The sequence below is a fragment of the Buteo buteo genome, chromosome 12, assembly GCF_964188355.1.
Source record: "Buteo buteo chromosome 12, bButBut1.hap1.1, whole genome shotgun sequence".
Taxonomy (NCBI): domain Eukaryota; kingdom Metazoa; phylum Chordata; class Aves; order Accipitriformes; family Accipitridae; genus Buteo; species Buteo buteo.
Genome location: NC_134182.1, coordinates 40,904,036 through 40,922,775, shown reverse-complemented (window position 1 = coordinate 40,922,775; position 18,740 = coordinate 40,904,036). Strand labels below are relative to the sequence as shown.

General features: G+C 46.0%; 1 protein-coding gene across 3 annotated transcripts in view; it reads right to left on the bottom strand.

Annotated features, from left to right (window-relative positions):
* The window catches only part of DPYSL2 (dihydropyrimidinase like 2), a 55,123-nt gene extending 37,137 nt beyond the window's left edge, over positions 1 to 17,986 (bottom strand). The window contains exons 1-3 of one of the 3 annotated variants that reach the window (XM_075043612.1): positions 17,621 to 17,986; positions 3,172 to 3,260; positions 1,664 to 1,848 (exon numbers count right to left, since the gene is read on the bottom strand). In XM_075043612.1, the coding sequence (XP_074899713.1) occupies positions 1,664 to 1,848; positions 3,172 to 3,260; positions 17,621 to 17,971 (625 nt within the window). In that variant the 5' untranslated portion in view covers positions 17,972 to 17,986. Of the gene's footprint in view, positions 1 to 1,663; positions 1,849 to 3,171; positions 3,261 to 6,632; positions 7,163 to 7,942; positions 7,961 to 17,620 lie in introns of those variants that run through there. The other 2 variants (XM_075043614.1, XM_075043613.1) reach the window with 2 other exon arrangements.
* Between the last annotated feature and the right edge of the window lie 754 nt (positions 17,987 to 18,740).

Sequence of the window (18,740 nt, the reverse complement as noted above, 5' to 3'; positions counted from 1 at the left end):
AAGGTCAGATGCAGATGAGGGAGAATGTTATTTTGATCTAATTCAACTTAACAAGGAAGAACAGAATGATAATTCAAGTGTGAACCAGGTGTACTAACAAGAAATTAGCAATCAATGAAACAAAGTCAATGAGCTGAAAAGAAAATATCATTTTGGTGTTATTAATTTAAATTGACAGCAAAGATTTGAAGAAAAACTGCATATTAGTATGCACATCCACAGCGACGCTCCCACTTTACGTTCTCTCTGTGTGTGAGGTTATCTTCATACACAAACTTCATACTCCACAGTGATAACATTATGAAAGATAATTTCCTGGGTTATCTTAAGGTTATTTATTTGAAGCATTAGATCAAGTTCACAGGCCAGACACAACCTCTTTGCAAGGTCCAGACCCAGAAAAAGATTTGTTTCCGAAACCCAGAACAGCCTAGCTGTGTTTGCACCACTGGCTCCTACTCCCAAACTCCATGTCAATCAATCCCAGTCCGCCCACCAGGCCAGGGATCAAAGATCGCTCATAACCCTCCTCCAAGAGATGAGGATGTTCTAGTCCACAAGGAGTTAGGTTTGAACTGAGGAGGGTTAGGCCGATTCCTGGCTGTGCCTAAGATCTCTTTATATCCGTGGATTGGACAATAGACACTAGTACCTGTTCTGAACCACGCTCTTTCATTTCTCTGTACCTTAACTCCCCTCCTGCGAAATGGCAGCACCTCAAAGCACATGAAAGAATGCCAGATGCTCAGATATACTATCACTTTACACCTTCATCCTTGATTCCCGTATGCGGCAACAGACTCCAGGGCGCCATGGTACAGTTTACACGTGATCAGCTGCACTGCAACAGAGGTGGTTTTTTTTTTTTCTCTAGCTCAAGGTTAACAACAATGACTCACAGAGTTTTAAGATCCTGGCTCTGACAAGCCAAGCATCTGTAGCCAATGCAAGCAGGGACAGATAGCCTGGAAATCATTCATGAGGCATTTTAGAGCCAGAGTGGAACACCATGAGTGTCTAATCCTGGTGTCAGCAGAACAGTCGGTCAGTCTGCCTTTTTATTTTGAGATATTTTCACTTCCCAGTTTCTCTCTTCCTCCAAAAGAGGATATGAGCACAAAAGGAACAACGCTAACAAAAATTCTGGTGCTCAAGCTGCGTACATAAGCGGGCATGTGAAAATCCTTAAATAAGTGGCCCTGTTTTCAAAGACACATAGTACACTGGCATCAAGCTTCTAGGTGTGAACTATACGATGAACATCTATCCATAGACATCATGGAGAAAGGAACCGAGGCACAGGAATGCGGAGTATCGGCTACTCATACTGGAGCCAAAGGTCAAAGTGGCACTGGTTTCAGTAGGAGCAGACCCAAATATCTGGTAAAGTCACACAAGTAGCAAGGTAAACCCTGCCAACAGAGAAGACAAGAGTGAAACGACTGACAGCTGTGAGATATGGAAATCGTGGGGTCTTGCTTTTCCACCCCTTTTCCCACCCCTACACCTACACTTTCTCAGCAACCTGGAAAGACATCAGAAATCCCCCACTACTGGTACCTGGTCCAAAATATCACGTGACTTAAACAGCCCACGGTTTCTGTACTTATCTGAGAAAGGGAAAAGTGAAGCTGTCTTGGAAGAGAAAAAACAGCCAGCTTACTGATCATGGTGGTGCCCCCAGCCAGTGCAGCCTTGGTCCCCTGGAAGAAGTCATCAGCAGACGTCATCCCCTGTTCCGGCATCTGGAAGCGGGTGTGAACATCAATCCCTCCAGGAATCACCATCCTACCATGGGCTTCAATAGTTTTCACTCCCCCTGGCACAATCAGATTCTCTCCTATTTGCCTGGGTAAACAGGTTGCAAACAGCAAGTCAGACACAAACAAAGCGAACAGCCTGTAAACATACACCCTTGTGCTACTTAATCTGGCTAGTGTTTTCTTTTTCCATATAAAGCAACCTACAGGATCACCATAGATAGCTGATAATGTTTTATTCTTCCCCTTGAAGCAGCTGCATAATTGAGAGCAAAGTATGCAATTACTTCAGGACCTCGGGGCAATATTAGACTGAACAGGAAGGAAAAGAAGGAGCCGCACTGGCAGGCAGCTGGAGAAGGGACCATGCAGATAATCGGATGATCGCCGCACCAACACAGCAAGGACCTTGTGAGCAGCTTTATTGGGACTGGACTGGGGTTGCCAAGTAGCAGTTCAACACTTGATCCTAGCTATCTAACAGCAATTTAGATGCTAGTATTGTTTTAGGAGCACTGGAAGAATTTTTGCCTCTATATTGTCTGCTTTCCTTTCTTGCATAAACATCACGTAGTCCCTGCACAAATATAAGCCCATGCAGATATCAGTTACCAAATTCCTGATGAGACCATCAAAGGTCTCTCCAGTCTAGCTCTTCACAGACATATTCTTAAAAGTGCCATAGTGGATGACATATTGCAATTAATTAGCTGTCTTTGGCTGGCTCCTTTAACTTTTAACCTTGATTAACAAAGCACATGTGCTGACCATTTAGCCAGAACAGGAAGACTTCTTGTTTGTAACCTCTGGCTCGTCCATTTTTTCCTAAGAGTCATTTTCCAAAGATATCTGTAATATATTTAACGTGCCAGAAACGCATGTTTCAGGACTGAAAACACAGAAGCAGGCTGGGAAGAGGTCTGAACCTCAGTCCTTAAACTACAGGATCATTTTTAACTTTAAGGGGGTTTGGACTGATCCTTGCATCATAGAATCATAGAAGATGGCGCTGCAAGAGGCCTCAAGAGGTCACCTAAGTCCAGCCTCCTACCCTAAAACAGAATTAACTGTATTAGGATGCTGAACTCTGCATTCAAAATATCTTAAGTCATAACTCAGTAAAATGTTACAACACAGATAACTTCAAACATATGTATCATCTCAGCATGGGGCTATTCACATGGCTGAAATTAAGCACATGTAAGTACCTCCTTTGACCCATGCTTTAATAACAGCGTTTATGTAATTCAACATCTTGTTTTTAAAGTTCCTCCCTCAAACACCAGGATATACATGAAATATTCATTTTTCACTGCAATTTAATATAGCTCAGAGACTAAGTTATTCCTTGCTAATCTGCAGTACATTTCTGTACATTTCCAATCACAACACGGTATCAGGCTTCACTTACTTTATCAACCCATCTTCCATGTAAATGTCTGCATAAAAAGACTGGTCGTCATTAACTATTTTACCACCTTTGATCAAAAGACGATCACTCTGCAACAGAGAAGCATACAACAATACATAATTATTCTGTGAGAAAGCTGACAGTCTGCAGTGTCACTTCAGAGATGAAAGAGCAGAGACAGAAACAACCTCTGCATTATTCAAAAGTGCATGTCAAAACACAAGTCAATTGCTGCACTTTCAACTGGAAAGATAATATATTTTATTTCATCTGCAAGTCCTTTCATCACGCTAACGATCCAAAAAAATCAGAACAGAAAAGGAGTTGGGTTCCAGTGGGCTTGTCTACTTGGCAGCTTCACTCATACCTGCAGTTTGCCACCATCACCTACAGCAAAAGCATTAAATAATACTTTGAGGGATGCGTAATAGCCACATCTCTATTTTTTCTGCCTTGGTCGTATGCACAATTTCCTATATGCACCCACACACTGGAGTCACTACTTGGCTAACTGTAAGTCAACTGCTGTCAGGGAAATGGACCAAAAGTCTGTTGCCACGGGTTACACAACACAAACAAACTCATTTTGTCCAACTTAGTGATGTTTCAATGCAGCGGATACTTTTACTGCCTTTCCAGAGCCCTACTGCATAATCAGATGGAAATAAGCACGTATTAGCAAATCAAGTTTAAGAGAAGTATTTAAAAAACGGTTATTATAATTTCCTCAAATTAGACGACAGTTTGGCAGGAACAGAAAGGTAATTATAAGGTAATTATAACAAGGCAGCTATCAGGCGATGTGCTTTTATCGCAGCCCAGGTTACATCTCGCCTTCGCGAGACTTTAGGTCAAAGACCAATTTATCTTTTTTTGCAGTAGTCGTAAACAAGAGCGAAACACACTCTGCAGAGCTGTGGATGGGGAGGAAAGTTAAAAGCGACTGTTCCTCTGGTTCCCCCATTCCCTACGTTACAGATGCATATATTTAAAGCAAAGCACAGACACGCTATGCAGCATTTGGTTTGAACTACACCTTGGCCCTTATATCTGCACTTGTACTTACTCTGATTCTCTTTCCTCCTCCCAGAAACATCTTTGTAAGAGAACAAAGCTATACCAGAACAGCACAGCCAAAGACTGGTGAAACCAAACGCTGACTTCAAGAAGGGGTAGAAAGCAGGACTTTAACTCGGTGGTGCCTTGAACTTACAGCAAATACATATAAGACAGTGACAGTGGTGCTCAGGGCACTTATTTTGAGCTGGGACTCCTCCGCTGGTCAAACAGAAGAAAAGAGTCAGGCATTTTCCTGAAGAGCTTATAATAAAACTAAAAAGTCGGAGCACCAGATTCTCAACAGACACAAGCTGACATGGCTCTTCTAACACCAAAAGGGGTACAGGAATTGCATCAGCTACTGATTTATGCCATTATATCCATCTTTCATATAACTGCTAAACATCTATGAGATGTTAAGTGGTTCTCCTTTCCCCTCCTTTTTTTCCTTCTCCTTTCTCCTACTGCTGCAATAGAGAGTTTCCCTGAATAACACCACCAATTTAAAAAACAAAGAAAGAAAACCCCAAGATTTAAATTTAGGATCTGCTGTGAATGCCAATAAGCCTGAATGAATTAACTTGGGGCGTGAAAAACCCACTTGTCTTTCAACGCCAGCCTCTACAGCAAACTGTCCTACATGTTTACCATTTCCAGAAACACTGCAGTATTTATGCCCACCTCCAGTGCAGACTCCTTGTGCTATTAAAAAGGCCGGCTACTAGTGAAATCAGCCAGTTTGGCCATCAATGTCACTGACAGCCCAAGTCCTAATGCACTGGACATCAATTAGGAAAGAAGAAAAAAAAATATATATATATATAATGACCAACAAAAACGCAGCCTGGACCGTTTTGATGATGCTCTGAATGCTTCTGCTAGTAAACAGGTCTCCTGCTGCGGCTGTATGGTAGGCTCTGAAATCAGTGTGAATCCTTCTGCTCATTTCAGCCACCTTGGAGACAAAAGCGCACGCAGTTTGCAACCGTGCGAGGGCCTGCCGCTAAACCTGGATCTATTTACCCTACTGATGCAGTCAAAATAGCACAGCTAGACGTTGATGATCCTTCTTCTTCAAGCATTAGTCTCCGTAGATCAATCCCGGGTTTGTACAACAGCAAATAAGACCAGAACCTGAATTTTTTTCTGTCCCTTATCTTTACAAGAGAATTGCACTGGGTGCACACGACATAAATCAGAGCATTCAGTCATAAGAAAAATGCGTCATACTACTTTCGGCCCATGACAGCGATTCAGCAGTAACCTTCATCCTTATTTAAATGTAGGCATCTTTTTAAACTCGCTAACATTGGACTCTTGGAGGGAAACTATTCCGCACCACACCCCACCCCACCCCCTCCAAAAAGGAGGATGCTCCATCTATCACGTAACAATTTTGTGCATCCCCTGCATTTCCTGGACACGGTTTAAAACGTAACCGTGCAGCCCAGCGGCTCCTGCACAAATGTCACACTTCAAAGCTCCATTTCAGAGCTCACTTTTCTGCCTCGGAGGCCGAGGAGGGAGCACTAGGATGGGTGTGTCCGCGGGGCTGCGAGAAGGAGCCGCTGCCAATAATGAAAAAAAAAAAACTCCGCGTCAAAAAAAACCGAAATGGCTGTAACGGCCCGTTCGATGCGAATATGTTGCCTTACGTAACGAAAAGTTAGTATCCTCAGATCTGCAGTACCTGCCCTAAATCGGCTCCCAGGAGAAGGAAACCGAGGGAGGGGTTTATATAACGGCTCCTTCCCCGCTCCCCCCGGATCAGCGCATCGAGGAGCGCACCCAAAGGCGCGCCCTGCGAGAAGCTTCTTGGGGAAGAAAAAGAGAAATCCTGCTCCATCCCCAGCCCCAACCCGCCGGGCTGGGGGGGTCCGGCCGATCCCCCCACCCCACCCTATCCACCCTCCGAGCCGCCCTTTTGCCGGGCTGGCGCAGGACGGGGGGCTCCATCCCTCTCCCCCCGCCACACCCCGGGGGGGCACAAACCCTGCAGGCAGGAGAGCCCCCCACCACCACCGCTGTCCCCGAGGCTCCCCCCGGGGCCGGCTGGGCTCGGCGGGGCGATGCTGATGAAATCCCCCCCCCACACCCCGGTGTGTCCCCCCCCAAGCCGGGCGCGCCGGCTCCGCCGCCCGCTCAGCATCTCCGCGGTTCTCCCGCACCTCGCTCAAAGTGCCGCTGAACCCCCCCCCTTCCCACCACCACCACCACCTCCCCCGTCCAGCCGTTGCCCCCCCCGGGCGTCCAGCCGTGCTGCAGCACAGGAAGCGCTGCATTAGCCCCTGATCTCATTATCCTGCCCCAAAGCCCTGCCATCGCCCTGCGAGCACACAAAGGGCTTAATCCCCGCGCACCCCTCCCCCTCCCCCGCTTTTATTCCCGGGTACTCCACTCACCGTGATCCGTGGAATATTTTTCTTCCCCTGATAAGACATCTTGGGAAATCACTCCCCGATTTATTTATTTAATGATTTTTTTTTTTTGGGGGGGGGGAGAAGCGGGGCGGCTGCTGTATGGCTATTGTCTCCCGTGCAGCAACTGCTCCCCGACCTCCCCTCCACCGGAAAAAAAAAAAAAAAAAAAAAAGAATAAAGAAAAAAAAAAGCGCAGCAATAAAATAGAATAAAAATAAATCCCCCGAGCCCAAATCAATGCGATCACAAGGAAGAGGAGCGGAGGGTCCGCCGGGGAGGGCGCGGCACGACTGGGGCTGGGGAAGGGGGGGGGGAAGCGAGCCCTGTTCTCCGCAATAGCAGGAAGGGGAGAAGCAGCCACCCCTGCGCGTCTCCCTTTCTTCCCTCTGCGCGGAGCCCAGCCCAGCCCAGCCCAGTCCAACCCAGTCCCGCACCGCCCAGCCCAGCCCAGCCCCGGCCGCGCAGGGAGCGGGGGGGGGGACGAGCGCCGCCAGCAACAACAGCGGAGGAGCGGGGAAGGAGCGGCGCATGCGCCCTCTTGGCCGCCCCCTTCCCGCGGTGGCGGGAAGGAGGGGGGGGGGGGAAATGAGCCGCGCAGCTCGGGGCGCCTATTGGCCGAGAGCCTGGCGGGGATGCAAATGAGAGGCGGCCGCCGTGCAAATGGGGAGAGGGGAAGGCGCTGCTATGCAAAGTGGCGCAATGGAGGCGGGAGGGGAGGCGCGGGGGCGCGCGCTCCTGGCGCCGGCGGGAAAGCCGGAGGGGGGGGGGGGGGCAGAACCGGGTGCCCCCCCGCCGCCGCCGCCGCCGCCGCCCGTTCCCCCGCCCCGCTGCTGCCAAGGGACCGGTTAGCGGAGCTGCCGCGCCTTGCTCGGGGGGGTGGGAGGGGAAACGGGCGGCCGCCCCCGCCCCGCAGCGGGCCCAGCACCTGCGGTGCGGTAGCCGCAGATGGGGGATGCTCCGAAACGACGCCCACCCACCACCACCACCACCCGGGGGGGGGGGCTGCGGACACCCTCCTTCTACCCCCACGGGAGGAGAGGAGGGCTGCCCGGGGAGCCGGTGGGGCTGGCAAAGGCGCTGCCGTCCATCTTCTTTGTCCCACCCCGCCCTTCTTGGCGCTACCGGAGCAGAAAGCTGTTGGGAAGCATTAGCAAATTGTGGGGAAAAAAAAGGAAGGGTTGAAGCTACTCCCGGCCCTCTGATTTCCCAGCATGTTTGCCGTGCTTTCTAAATACCTTCTCCCGCAGAAAATACAGCCCAGATTCCAGTCCCCCCCTCCCGTGGTCACTAACCTGAAGCTTTAGTGCCAGGGAAACGTGGGATCGGAGCTATGCACCCAGGCATGGTGGTCCTCTCCAGTCACTCTGGCCTTTCCTTACTATTCCAGTGTTGCCAACTCCCACGTTCAATGTTTCAGTCACACTTGAGGTCTTAAATTTCTCACTCCCTGAACTCCATAAGCTGGTACTTCAAGGAAAGAAATGCATTAAATGGCATAAATATTCCCTCATTATTTACGGTGCGCTTGCCCCAGGGCAATGGAGATGGGATCCATGGCCAGAGTGTGGGATAACCGTTCTAAATACATCTGTTTACACCAGTTCCTCTTACATCAATTGCTTTGGGGGAAGGTACAAGACACCTTTTGGAAAACTCATAAATAGCACAAATCCACTTCTGCTTGGAGGTTATAACAGACAATTAATGACCGACAAAGACTTACCTTCTTCCCTCATCATGAGTGAATTTCATGTCACACAAAGCAAACTGCAAGCCTCTCCTATCACAAAACCTTTACGTACCCAAGTAGTTCCGTGCACACACTGTACGCAGCCCATAAGAAATTAAAAGCTTCAGTATCTCACTGCAGTAAATTATAAAGGCAACATCTGTTCAAACAGATGACTACCAGGACCTTTTATGTACATTAGTTCACAGGAAGCTATAAAGAAAAGAGTAGAAGAGCTTTTCCTACGTATAGGTAGGGCATCAGGCAACATTTAAGTAGCTAATGTACCAATCAGTTAATATCCAATTAGTAGCAAATGAAAAAGTGGCTCATTATGACAGTAGCAAAATGATTAATTTGTTAGCCTGTAGGCTTTTATTTCAATTTAATGATTAGACAATACTAAATGAGTTATCCTGCCCCTCCTGATCTGTGCTGAAAGAAGTTTTAAAACAACCTCAGCATATTTTTGCTCAGAACATGGAAGAAAGCATTTACATCAGATTTCTAAATTTAGACAACGCGACTGTTCCTTTTTTCCCTTTAATGCTAGCTTTCCTCCTCAATTTTCTATCTGAATGGTTTCTTGCCTCTGCGTGCCAGGTAAAAGAGGAAGCAAACGCTGCCTAAGGGTTTGAGAGAGAGCATCAAGGCGCTTGGGCAGCTGACCTGAGATGCGGTAAGACCAGCTACCATTTCAAGATCCTGCCGTGGCAGCAGCGACATGATTAGACAGGAACCGCCACCAAGATGGGCGCAGGAAACCGTACATCTCCAGCGCTGACTCGCCTCCCTGACCTTGGGCAGATCATTTCTCCACATTACGCTAAAAGTTGTGGAACAGCAGTACTGGTAGAAGAAACAGAAGCACCTTTAAGGGGATGATGCCATCAGCATGCTGATGTTTCTAAAGCTATTCTCATCTGCTCAAAGGCAGCTATTTAAAAGACTTTTTTTAAAAGGCAATCCTTACTGGACATGGGCCTAATTCAGAACGGCAGTTCTTGAACTTTGAATACATTCCATAACTTGAATCCAGTAGTGACTAGGTTCAGAAAGTAATAACGAATCTTCAGGTGACACTTAGCTTTTCCTTCCCATCACCATGCTGCAAGAACCTAAGTAGTACAGAATAAAATAAATGAAGATATTTAAGGGCTGAAAAACATCGTTGTTCAATATTCAACATCTACACAGCACCAAATTTTAAAAACTTCCGTATGATTTAGCATGTACCCAAAGGACCAGAACTGAGCTCCCAGGTGTATCTTCTAGCTCCATTATACCAATTGCCAATATGGCCCAATTTTCTTTCCTTCTAGCGATGCGCTAAAAGGTTGTCAAAATAAATAATTTAAAAAATATTAATGTAGTTGCAAACTGGCTTAGTTAGCCTTGCTAAACAAAGGCAAGGAACGTGAAGGAAGGTAATCAGGAGGGAAGGAGAAGAGCTATTGAGGTTAAACGACAATGTTGGGATGAGAAAAATGAGGAACAGAGTCAGAAAATACCATGATGTACACCTGCATTATATTTTTTTTTACAAAAGCTGGTTCATTCCTCTGGTAAAGCTATAGTTTGTGTCTAAATTCCCCCTTTAAGTTAAATGAAGAAAGATAACTACTTTTGAAATGTCAGGGGCAGGAGTCAGGTCCTAGGTTAAAAGAGGAGAGTTGAACCCGCTTCTTAAATCCTTGCAGGTTTGTATCCAGTCCAGCTGTCATACAGCGGTGCCGTTACCTGCCAAGGTACTGCGGGAAGTGGTGGGATTTCTAGATAATGTTGATGCGCTTTGCCTTCCGTAAGGTCTGTTAATGCACATGGCAGGCTGAGCAGGCTAAAATTAGAAGGTGCTACAGAGAACGAGCACTGCCAAATCCTCCTTGCCAAACATTAACGAAGGAAAAGTGATGAAGGACGGCTGGCCAGCCCAACCCAGCTCCGTGACTGCAGCCACTACGACAGGACCAGCGAGGCTGATGCAGCCAAGTCACATCAGCAGTAGAAGAAGAGCAAAAGAACGTAAATGTCTTCCATTATGCTACATCAGCATTTCTGAGGGCCCTGACAATGTTCTCCAAGTGGCAGAACAGGGGAAGAAATGCAGAAAACAGAGCATTATGCCCACATTTGCACTGCCAGCCCCTACCCTGGCCACATACAGAGCTGTGCTCTGCACTGGCTGAGCGTCTCTGGCTCATCCTTGGGCTCAGGGTACTTGGGGGGTATATCGGCCAGTGGATGCACGAGATTGCCGTCAGCCATTTCTGCACAGATAATCAGCTGGTGTAGGACATCTTCTGCAGGCTCTCTGCAGCAGGAACGCATTTTGTGTTAAAGGAACATCTATGTCTAAATTTGTCTTCTGGAAAGGTCTAGAGGGAAAATGGCACAAAAATATGAGAATCTCTGTACAGTGATAATCTATGCTAAAATAAATCATCACAGGCATCAGTGGAAATCAATTTACATCAGCTCTGAATCTTAACTTTACAGATTCTGTGGACTACCATAATGCACTTCGCAAGGAATTTTATTCCCACTGTGGAGTTACTGTATGGTTGGGAAAAAACTATTAAAAGAGTCTCTTTCTCTGTGGAATTTTAGTGTAGTTGCAACAAACCCCACAGAATTTCTGCAACACCCAATTGCTTTTACTCCTACTGAATTCTTAAAGGTTTACCCACAAGGACATTTTGCTAAGAAATTATAAAACCTGCAAGTGGAAATACACATTTTAAAATGTAATCAAAAGAGGGATCAGAGATGGATTTAAAGCATTCCTGGAAGTATCTGAAATTCTAGCACTACAGCATCAACAAGCTCTAGATTTCCCTTTAGGCTTGTTAGATGCTAATAAATCCCACTCCCTATTGGGGAATCACCCCCTGCCAAAGTCAGCGAGGCTCCTGTCATTGCAATCAGAGGCAGCAGGACTGGGTGAAAAGAGCTTTCATGAGTTCACCCATCAGGCCCTAATTTTCTGTTGTGATTCTGCTCATGCCAATTGATGCATCAGCTCCGAGTCTCAATGACTTGAAAGGAGTTTCCCATGGATCCAGCAACCCCCCGCATCTTGTCAAGTGCTGAGAGGATTAAATACAGGCTGATATATGGCAGAAGAAGTACATCTGTCCTTCCCAAAAGTCGATGAAAGAACTGTCCATTATTGATCACTATAAATTAAATTACAGAGGGGAATTATACTTGCCAATGTGCATCTTTTGTTTGTTTCATTATCTTACAGGAGAAAATTAAAGTTAAGTGTCATGACATGGAAATAACCATAGAGGTCAAACGTGCTACTATGAGGTAAAAATCATACAACTTCTCAGAGAAACAGCCTAATCTTTTTTGAATACAGACTATCTTAGATTATGAGGGGGAGATTCACTTTCTAACCGCACAAACCGGTCAATAAAAATGTACGTTTGATCTGCAAATTAAAATTAACCTTCCAATTGATTTTGTTTCCTTTAAAATCCCAGGAAACCTTGAGAAGGTTCAGAAATAACCTTCTAAGAAGACTGTTACCGTTATAGTGTGTTTCTTAGAGGAAATGTCCTGAGCATTTCAGATGCACTACAGACTTAATTGTCCTTAAACAAGCCCAAGCCACTGCTCCACAGTTAATTTACTATCGCATCATGTTATCGGGAAAGAGACAGCCCTCTTCCGAGGTTCTAGACAGGGATCGCTCTGTCATGGGTAGTACAATACAGAGCAAAAATGTGCTTTCCTCTCTGAACAGCTTACTGCCTACACTCACGCTGTGACCTTCGCTATAGTTAAATACAGGATTTCTGGAACAAAGGCATGGGACATTTGGGCATCCTTGTCGTTGCTCCTCCCTTTCACCCAGTGCAGATAGTTTAGCACCTCCAGGCCCAAGGGAACCATGAGTAGGGTCTAAGAAATGGCTATTTTCACAGTGATTTGCATTGTTTCTTAACATTATAATCCCTTCTCCTTCCCCAAAAACCTACAGGGCAAAGCATCAGGCTTTCAGCAATTGCTGTCATTGCTTGTGTCAGCCAGCTTTGCCTACCTCTGATGTACAGGACAATCATTACCCCAGACAACGAGAAAACGAAATTCTGACCTTTCTCTTCCCACCCTGGGATTCATTCCAGATCTCTGGGAGATGACCAAAGAACAGGACATTACGCTTCTGTGTGAATCTTACAGTAAAGAGGTTTGAGTTTTGGTACATTTCCTGCAGCGCTGCTCCCAGATGCTGTCCCTTTATTAGGGTAAGAGAGTTCATGCAGAACACACACATCAACTTCACACGAGCTTTGCTGCCTACATCATTTCCCAACTCTATAACACCACCACGGAAGATAGACTCCGATTTAATGTGCCATAAGACAAGCGATACAGGGAGTTAGACATGGTCTTGCAGGTAAAAGATTTCCGGCAGACTTAAACAACTGCTCAGCACCTACTAAAAACAGATGGCTCATGCCAAATGATGGCCACAGCACTGGCGTAAGGGTGGCATGCAAAGCTGCCAGTCTCATTGTGCCAGATACTGCATCTATTCCCCCGAGACAAACCCTGCGTGGCAAGGTGCTGCTGAAAGACCAGACCTCTGAATCGGCTCAACTCTAAACTGAGTGGGGAGATCTGGACCCAGGTGTTCAAGTTCTCCCTCCAGTCTTTAGCCCAAATGATAAGTTGGCAGTGCATCAAAGCCCCTTGCTCATTTCTGCATGGGAGAGGGGGGTATTGGTAAATTCTTGACATAACACTAACAGACCACTCCACAAGACACCCATTGGATGTATGGCACGTTCCAGCTATGCAGATTGATGGCTTTGAGAGGGATCTAAGAAGTTAAGAGGAATTTGCCATTTGTGCTCATAATTGTTAGTTTCTCTATGGGGTTTTTTTTTCAGTAATCAGACAAACCATTATGATCCATTGGAAGAACATGCAAGTCATCCTCCTGTATGATTATTTTTCAAGCAATGATTGTCAAAATAAGGCTAGAAAAATTGCAGGCATTGTAACAAATTAAACTCAGAACTGCAATTCCAGCTGTCTGGAACAACTTCTTTGTTTTACACAACAGTTCCATTAATGTTCCAGAGTCTATGATTATTTGAGCTCTCAACAACGTCCTGTTAATTATTTCTTTCCAGGAACGAACTACCATGATCCTGAGAGCTTTGAGGTTTTAGCAAAAAGTCCAGTCACGTCAAAAGCTTCATGACACTGCATTTTGCAAGTGATTCCTCTCCTGTCAATTCTAAAAGAAAAATATTTTCCTAGTCTCTCTTTATTCATTATTGTTACTTATCGTATTACAATGGGACATAGCTTTGTTGGTTTAGACCAGTAGTTTACACCCAGTGCTCTGCACTTCCTAAAGGTCCACGAACTGTTTCTAAGGGATGCAAAAAAGGTATGAAAAGGTGACTGTTTGCTGCACAGGGGAACCACCTGAATCACTGGAGTAAGGACAAGATGGCAATGGGAACTTTAGCTAGCAACTGAAGGCGAGATCTGGGACCCCAGGGCTTGTAGCTGTGTTGAAATGTCTTAGCACCTACTCAGGCTCTCTGTGCAAACTAGATTAAAGCAAGCCCCAGGCTTGCTGATCCCTCTTGCAATCAAACCTTGCTTTCCCCTATAGATGTCCCCTAAAAGACTGTCTCTGTCCCCGAGAATCTCAACAGATGAGCAAAACAGAAGGAAAACCGATTATACACATGGGAAACCTGGGAAATGCACACAGAGAAATGACCCAGGTCAAGCAAGCAATAGCCAAGGTTTTTCAAAGTCCAGATGAATGCATGTGTCTCAAGACTGGTCATCTAAGGAACGGAGGACTAATGCCCTGGGAAGCCATTTTATCAGTGCCCCTGCTCTGAAACAAGGTAGCTTGCAGCTCCTGCACTGACTACTACAAAGCAGTGCTATGAGTAAGTTCCACAGGTCCCTGCCCTGATGCTATCTGAATACCCAATCCCACTGTAAGAAGTGGGCTTGCAGGTGCACAGCGATTCATGAAAGCCAAGCCAAGTGTTTATTGTCTCATTCAAGAAATGCCGGGTTTGAACATGACATTCTTGTTAGACTGCAGCGATGGCCCAGCTGAGGTCGGGGCCTCAAAGCACTAAGCAATGCTCAGGCATTGAGCAAGTAGCTCCAGGACCAGGCACTAACAGTCTAAACAGGGAAGATGACAAAGTTTAAGCTGGGAAATAGAAGCACAGTTAATTCTCCAAGGCCTGACAGCTGGTAAGTAACAGACCTTGCCTCAGATCTGCTGAGCTGCAGACCTGTTGAATAGGTCACACTGCCTCCAGAGGCCTAACTGTAAAGAGCTGCTTAAACCAAGACAGAGAGCCTTGCTGGTGCCTCCAGAGAGGATTTTAACCCTGAATTATGAGGCAGCATGGCCCAGAGGCAATAAAGCGAGACCATGATAGATGCCTATAGAATACCCTAGACAGGATAGACACAAAGAGATTTGATTACCCTTATCTTTGCCCGCAGAACAATATATTGCAATTTAATGTGGAATAATTACATTCCTTTTTTTATCCTCTGGACAGTTAAGAACTGAGAAAAATAAAAAATAGCTTGTCCATCTTGCTTTGTTAATTATTTTGGTGGTGATTAATACAAGATCTTTCTATACAGTGACAGAAAGGATGACTGGTTTTGGATCCAGTCACTGGCTAAAATACTTCCACCTATCTCCATTGCCTCCAGTTGTTAGGTGCCCATTCCCATCAGCTCACAATATGGTCCTTTGGTTGCTGAAAGAGAGCATGGACCATCCTCTATGTTGGTTGTTACGTGTATTGATAAAAATTGCAACTACTGTCAGCCTCAAGCTAAAGAAAAAGAAGCAGTAAGATTTCTAGCCTATTGTGAAATAATTCATGCAAGTTATAAATTCAAGATCCCATAAATTAGCATACTGTTCCTTTCCACTATAATTTAGATTCCTATCACATAGAAATAGTGTATAGTCTATCCAGGGAGAACCTATTTCAGATGTGTTATTAAATGCTTAAGTCAGAGGTTTGAAAATAAGGGGCCAAATTCAGTTGCAAAACTTCAGAAGCCTTTTAACTCCTACCTGAAATGATTTTAATGCACTGTTTCCTTTAACACCACTTCCGGCAACATTATTTTTCTTTACCTTTTTTTTTTTTTTTAATATGTTGAGCTTTGATTATCATCATAAACACATTTCTATTAACTACACAGAAGCAAGGCCAGTTTTACCTGCTGAGGATGTAACCATTGATTCAAGCTACAGTTGCAGTCAGCTGGAAAACCATCAAAGCTAAAACACTCCTGCAATAAAGTGCCAATCCATAGCGAGACATTTATAATAAAAGACTGCACTTACCCGAATGCTCACAACCCCTCACAACACAATCCATGTTATGTAAAGCTAACGAGAAACAACTCCAAGGTTGCACTATCCCATTATTTCATGGCCTCAGTTAACATTTATATGACAATCTTTAAAAATAGAACCAAAAAACCACACTTTTTTAAAAATGTCATTAATATTCTGTGTGGACTGCTGATTTTTCACCACATCGTACTTAAAGTTTTTTATTATGTTAATCACAAAATAATTGAGCTTTTCAGAATTAATGTATCACCTGTTTATACTTATGTCCTGCAGGACATTGCCACGTCAAATTGTCGAAAATGAGTCCTAAAAGTGTCCTGAATTGCACAAAACCTTTGACTCCCCAAGATGAAAAGGTGTATGCCCTTTATTCTTGAGATGCACCTTGGTTAGTCCAACAAGACTAATTAATCATGGAAACCTGCTCAATTAGTAGGCACTTCAATATGGTCAAATCAAACCATAGGCATTTGTAGTGGTAAACTTTTGTTTGGGTTTGGCAAATCAGGTTTGAAGTGGTGTGGAGCATATCCCACTCCTAATTAAATGTCGGTGCGTAGTGCTTCTGAATATCAAGGCCTACCTTTGTGATCTCACTGTAAACAGCAGTTGTTCACGCATGTAAATATGGCTGGATGGAGCCCTTAGGTTACTGTAGTAGGAAGAAGCAGAGTAGGGTCTGATTTGAGGAGGATGAGTCCCCAGTAATACTCCTAGTAATACTTCCCATTTCTGAAAGCAGGAGAAAGTGGCGAACAAGCCCATATTATAAATTCCAGGCAGACTTCTGCCCTGTATATGCAGTCCATACCGCTATTAAAAATCAGGAGGCACGTCCTAGAAACAGTTCCCAGAAGAAAGCACTGCTCTGTAAACCCACTGGTGGACTACTCACAGAAACTCCTTCCCGGTATGCTAGGAGTTTATCGGTTTGCTGGTCGGCGCTTCATTCATTTCCGCTCTTCCAGCCTCTGCATAGGAGCCAGCATTGTCAGAGGAACACACAAAGTATTTTGTGGCTCAGATCTGAATAAAGCTTGCTTAAATCTATTTATCGAGGAAAGCAAACGTGCACGGTCAGCTAGACCTATGGGTTGAATGGGTTTTGCCTCAGGAAGAGGATAGGCTTTATTACACCGTGACACATACAGAGAGCGAGAAAATAGCTTCAGGAGTCTTAAAAGACTGGGAGGAGTTCAGCGGGTTTCTAAGAGAACGCCACATTCCTGTGAAAGTCCCAGATCTTTCTGAGGCAAAAATTCCCACTGTAGCCAGAGGCCTTGATCAAAATTGGTATTGAAATACAGCTCCCAGGGGTCACTCTGGAGTCTGTCCTCCCCTGGGAGGAGGGGGTAGGAGTTTCCCCTGGAAGAAGCCTGCAGGGATTTAATCCCTGTAGGTGGAGGCTCATTGATGCTCTTTTGCTAACAATTGCATTTCTGTTCCCGTGAGCTGCGTTCACTAGCTGGGTGGGGCATTTTGCTACCGTTGTGCTGGGGGAAATCGCCCAAGAAACAAAAAAGTCAGTCTCTATCACCAAATAGGAAGGCAGGGCAGGGAAAGGGAGGATGTTTGTGGGTGCGGGGCCTCCTTTCTTCTTCTGCCCTCTTCCCTGCGCACATACACACACACCTGCAGAGAGCACACGGATAACGTTAGACGTCTGTCTGGCAAGAAGGCTCTAGGAGAGATGCTGCTTCTTAGAGGAAGACATTGACTGCCACATACACGCAAGTGATATAAAAGCAAGAAACTGCAGGGTGGAAAGGATACATCCCTTCTGCAGCCTATCGCATGTTCGAGTTGCATCTCTCACATGCACACACGCATACATATATATATATATGTACCCACCTTATCATTTAGGTTCTGCAGCGCCTCCTTCCCAGTGGCACTCCTGATCTCCACCTTTCTCCCGAAATCAACAGATGGTTCCCCTCCCTTCCCGCTCTGCCTGGAATAGACGGATTGAGCATCCGGACCCAGGTGGGCAACGTCCTTCTGCTTTGCCACGACTTTGTTAGATCCGCGGCCCACTGAGAGGGAGTCGAAGTCGATGGTCTTGTTCTCCAGGGAGCCTTCCACCGGGCAGAACATGCCACAGAATTTCTGCCGGGGCTTGGGACTGCCCGAGCCCAGGTTTTTGAAGAAGGCTGGCACTTCTTCTTCCTCGCCCTGCCGGCCAGACTGCTTCCTCTCAGCCATGGCTTGTGTGGTCTCTCTGCTAAGGGAAAATAATAACAGCGGTAACCAGGAGGATCCTTCACACACACACGCACACACACGAAAGGAGGAGAGGGGGGAGGAAAAAAAAAAAAGAGAGAGAGATCGCTCTGGGTCCTAGAGATACGGCAACATCAATTGCAAAGGGCTGTGCCTGGCAGATCCCCTGCCCCCATCGGTACAATATAGCCTGTGGCTCCCTCTGTTTTCTTTGATGCAGTGCAAAGTTGAGGGAAGATTGGGGCAGATCCTGCTGCAATCAAGGGAGGAGGTTTCAAGTTCCCAGCATCCAGATGGGGAGGGAGGGAAAAGGAGAGAGAGAAGAAAAAAAAAAAAAAAAATCCTCACTCTGCAGCAGAAACTGAGGACTGATCCGGAAGTGATGCGACTGGTGAATTGGCAAATGGACTCGATCAGGTTGGAGCAACAGCCCCCATCACACACACCCTTTCCCCCCCTCCCCTTCCCCAGCGTGCTGCTATCGCTACAAGTTGTACAGAGGCTGATGGGGACTGAGCACCCCCCTCACCTCCGGCTGCTCTGGAGGCGTGTTCCCAAGGCAGGGGAGAAAGGATCTCTTCCTTCCTCCCACCACCCTTTCCCCTTCCTCCCCTAGCCCCGCAATGGTGGAGTCAGGGAGTGCTCCGGGAATCCTATTGTTCCTCACTTTTCTCAAAGCAGCGGAGCCGGAGGGCGGGGAGCAGATGAGATCGCGGTTGGGTTAGTGGGGCTAGTGGGAGGCAAAATGCTG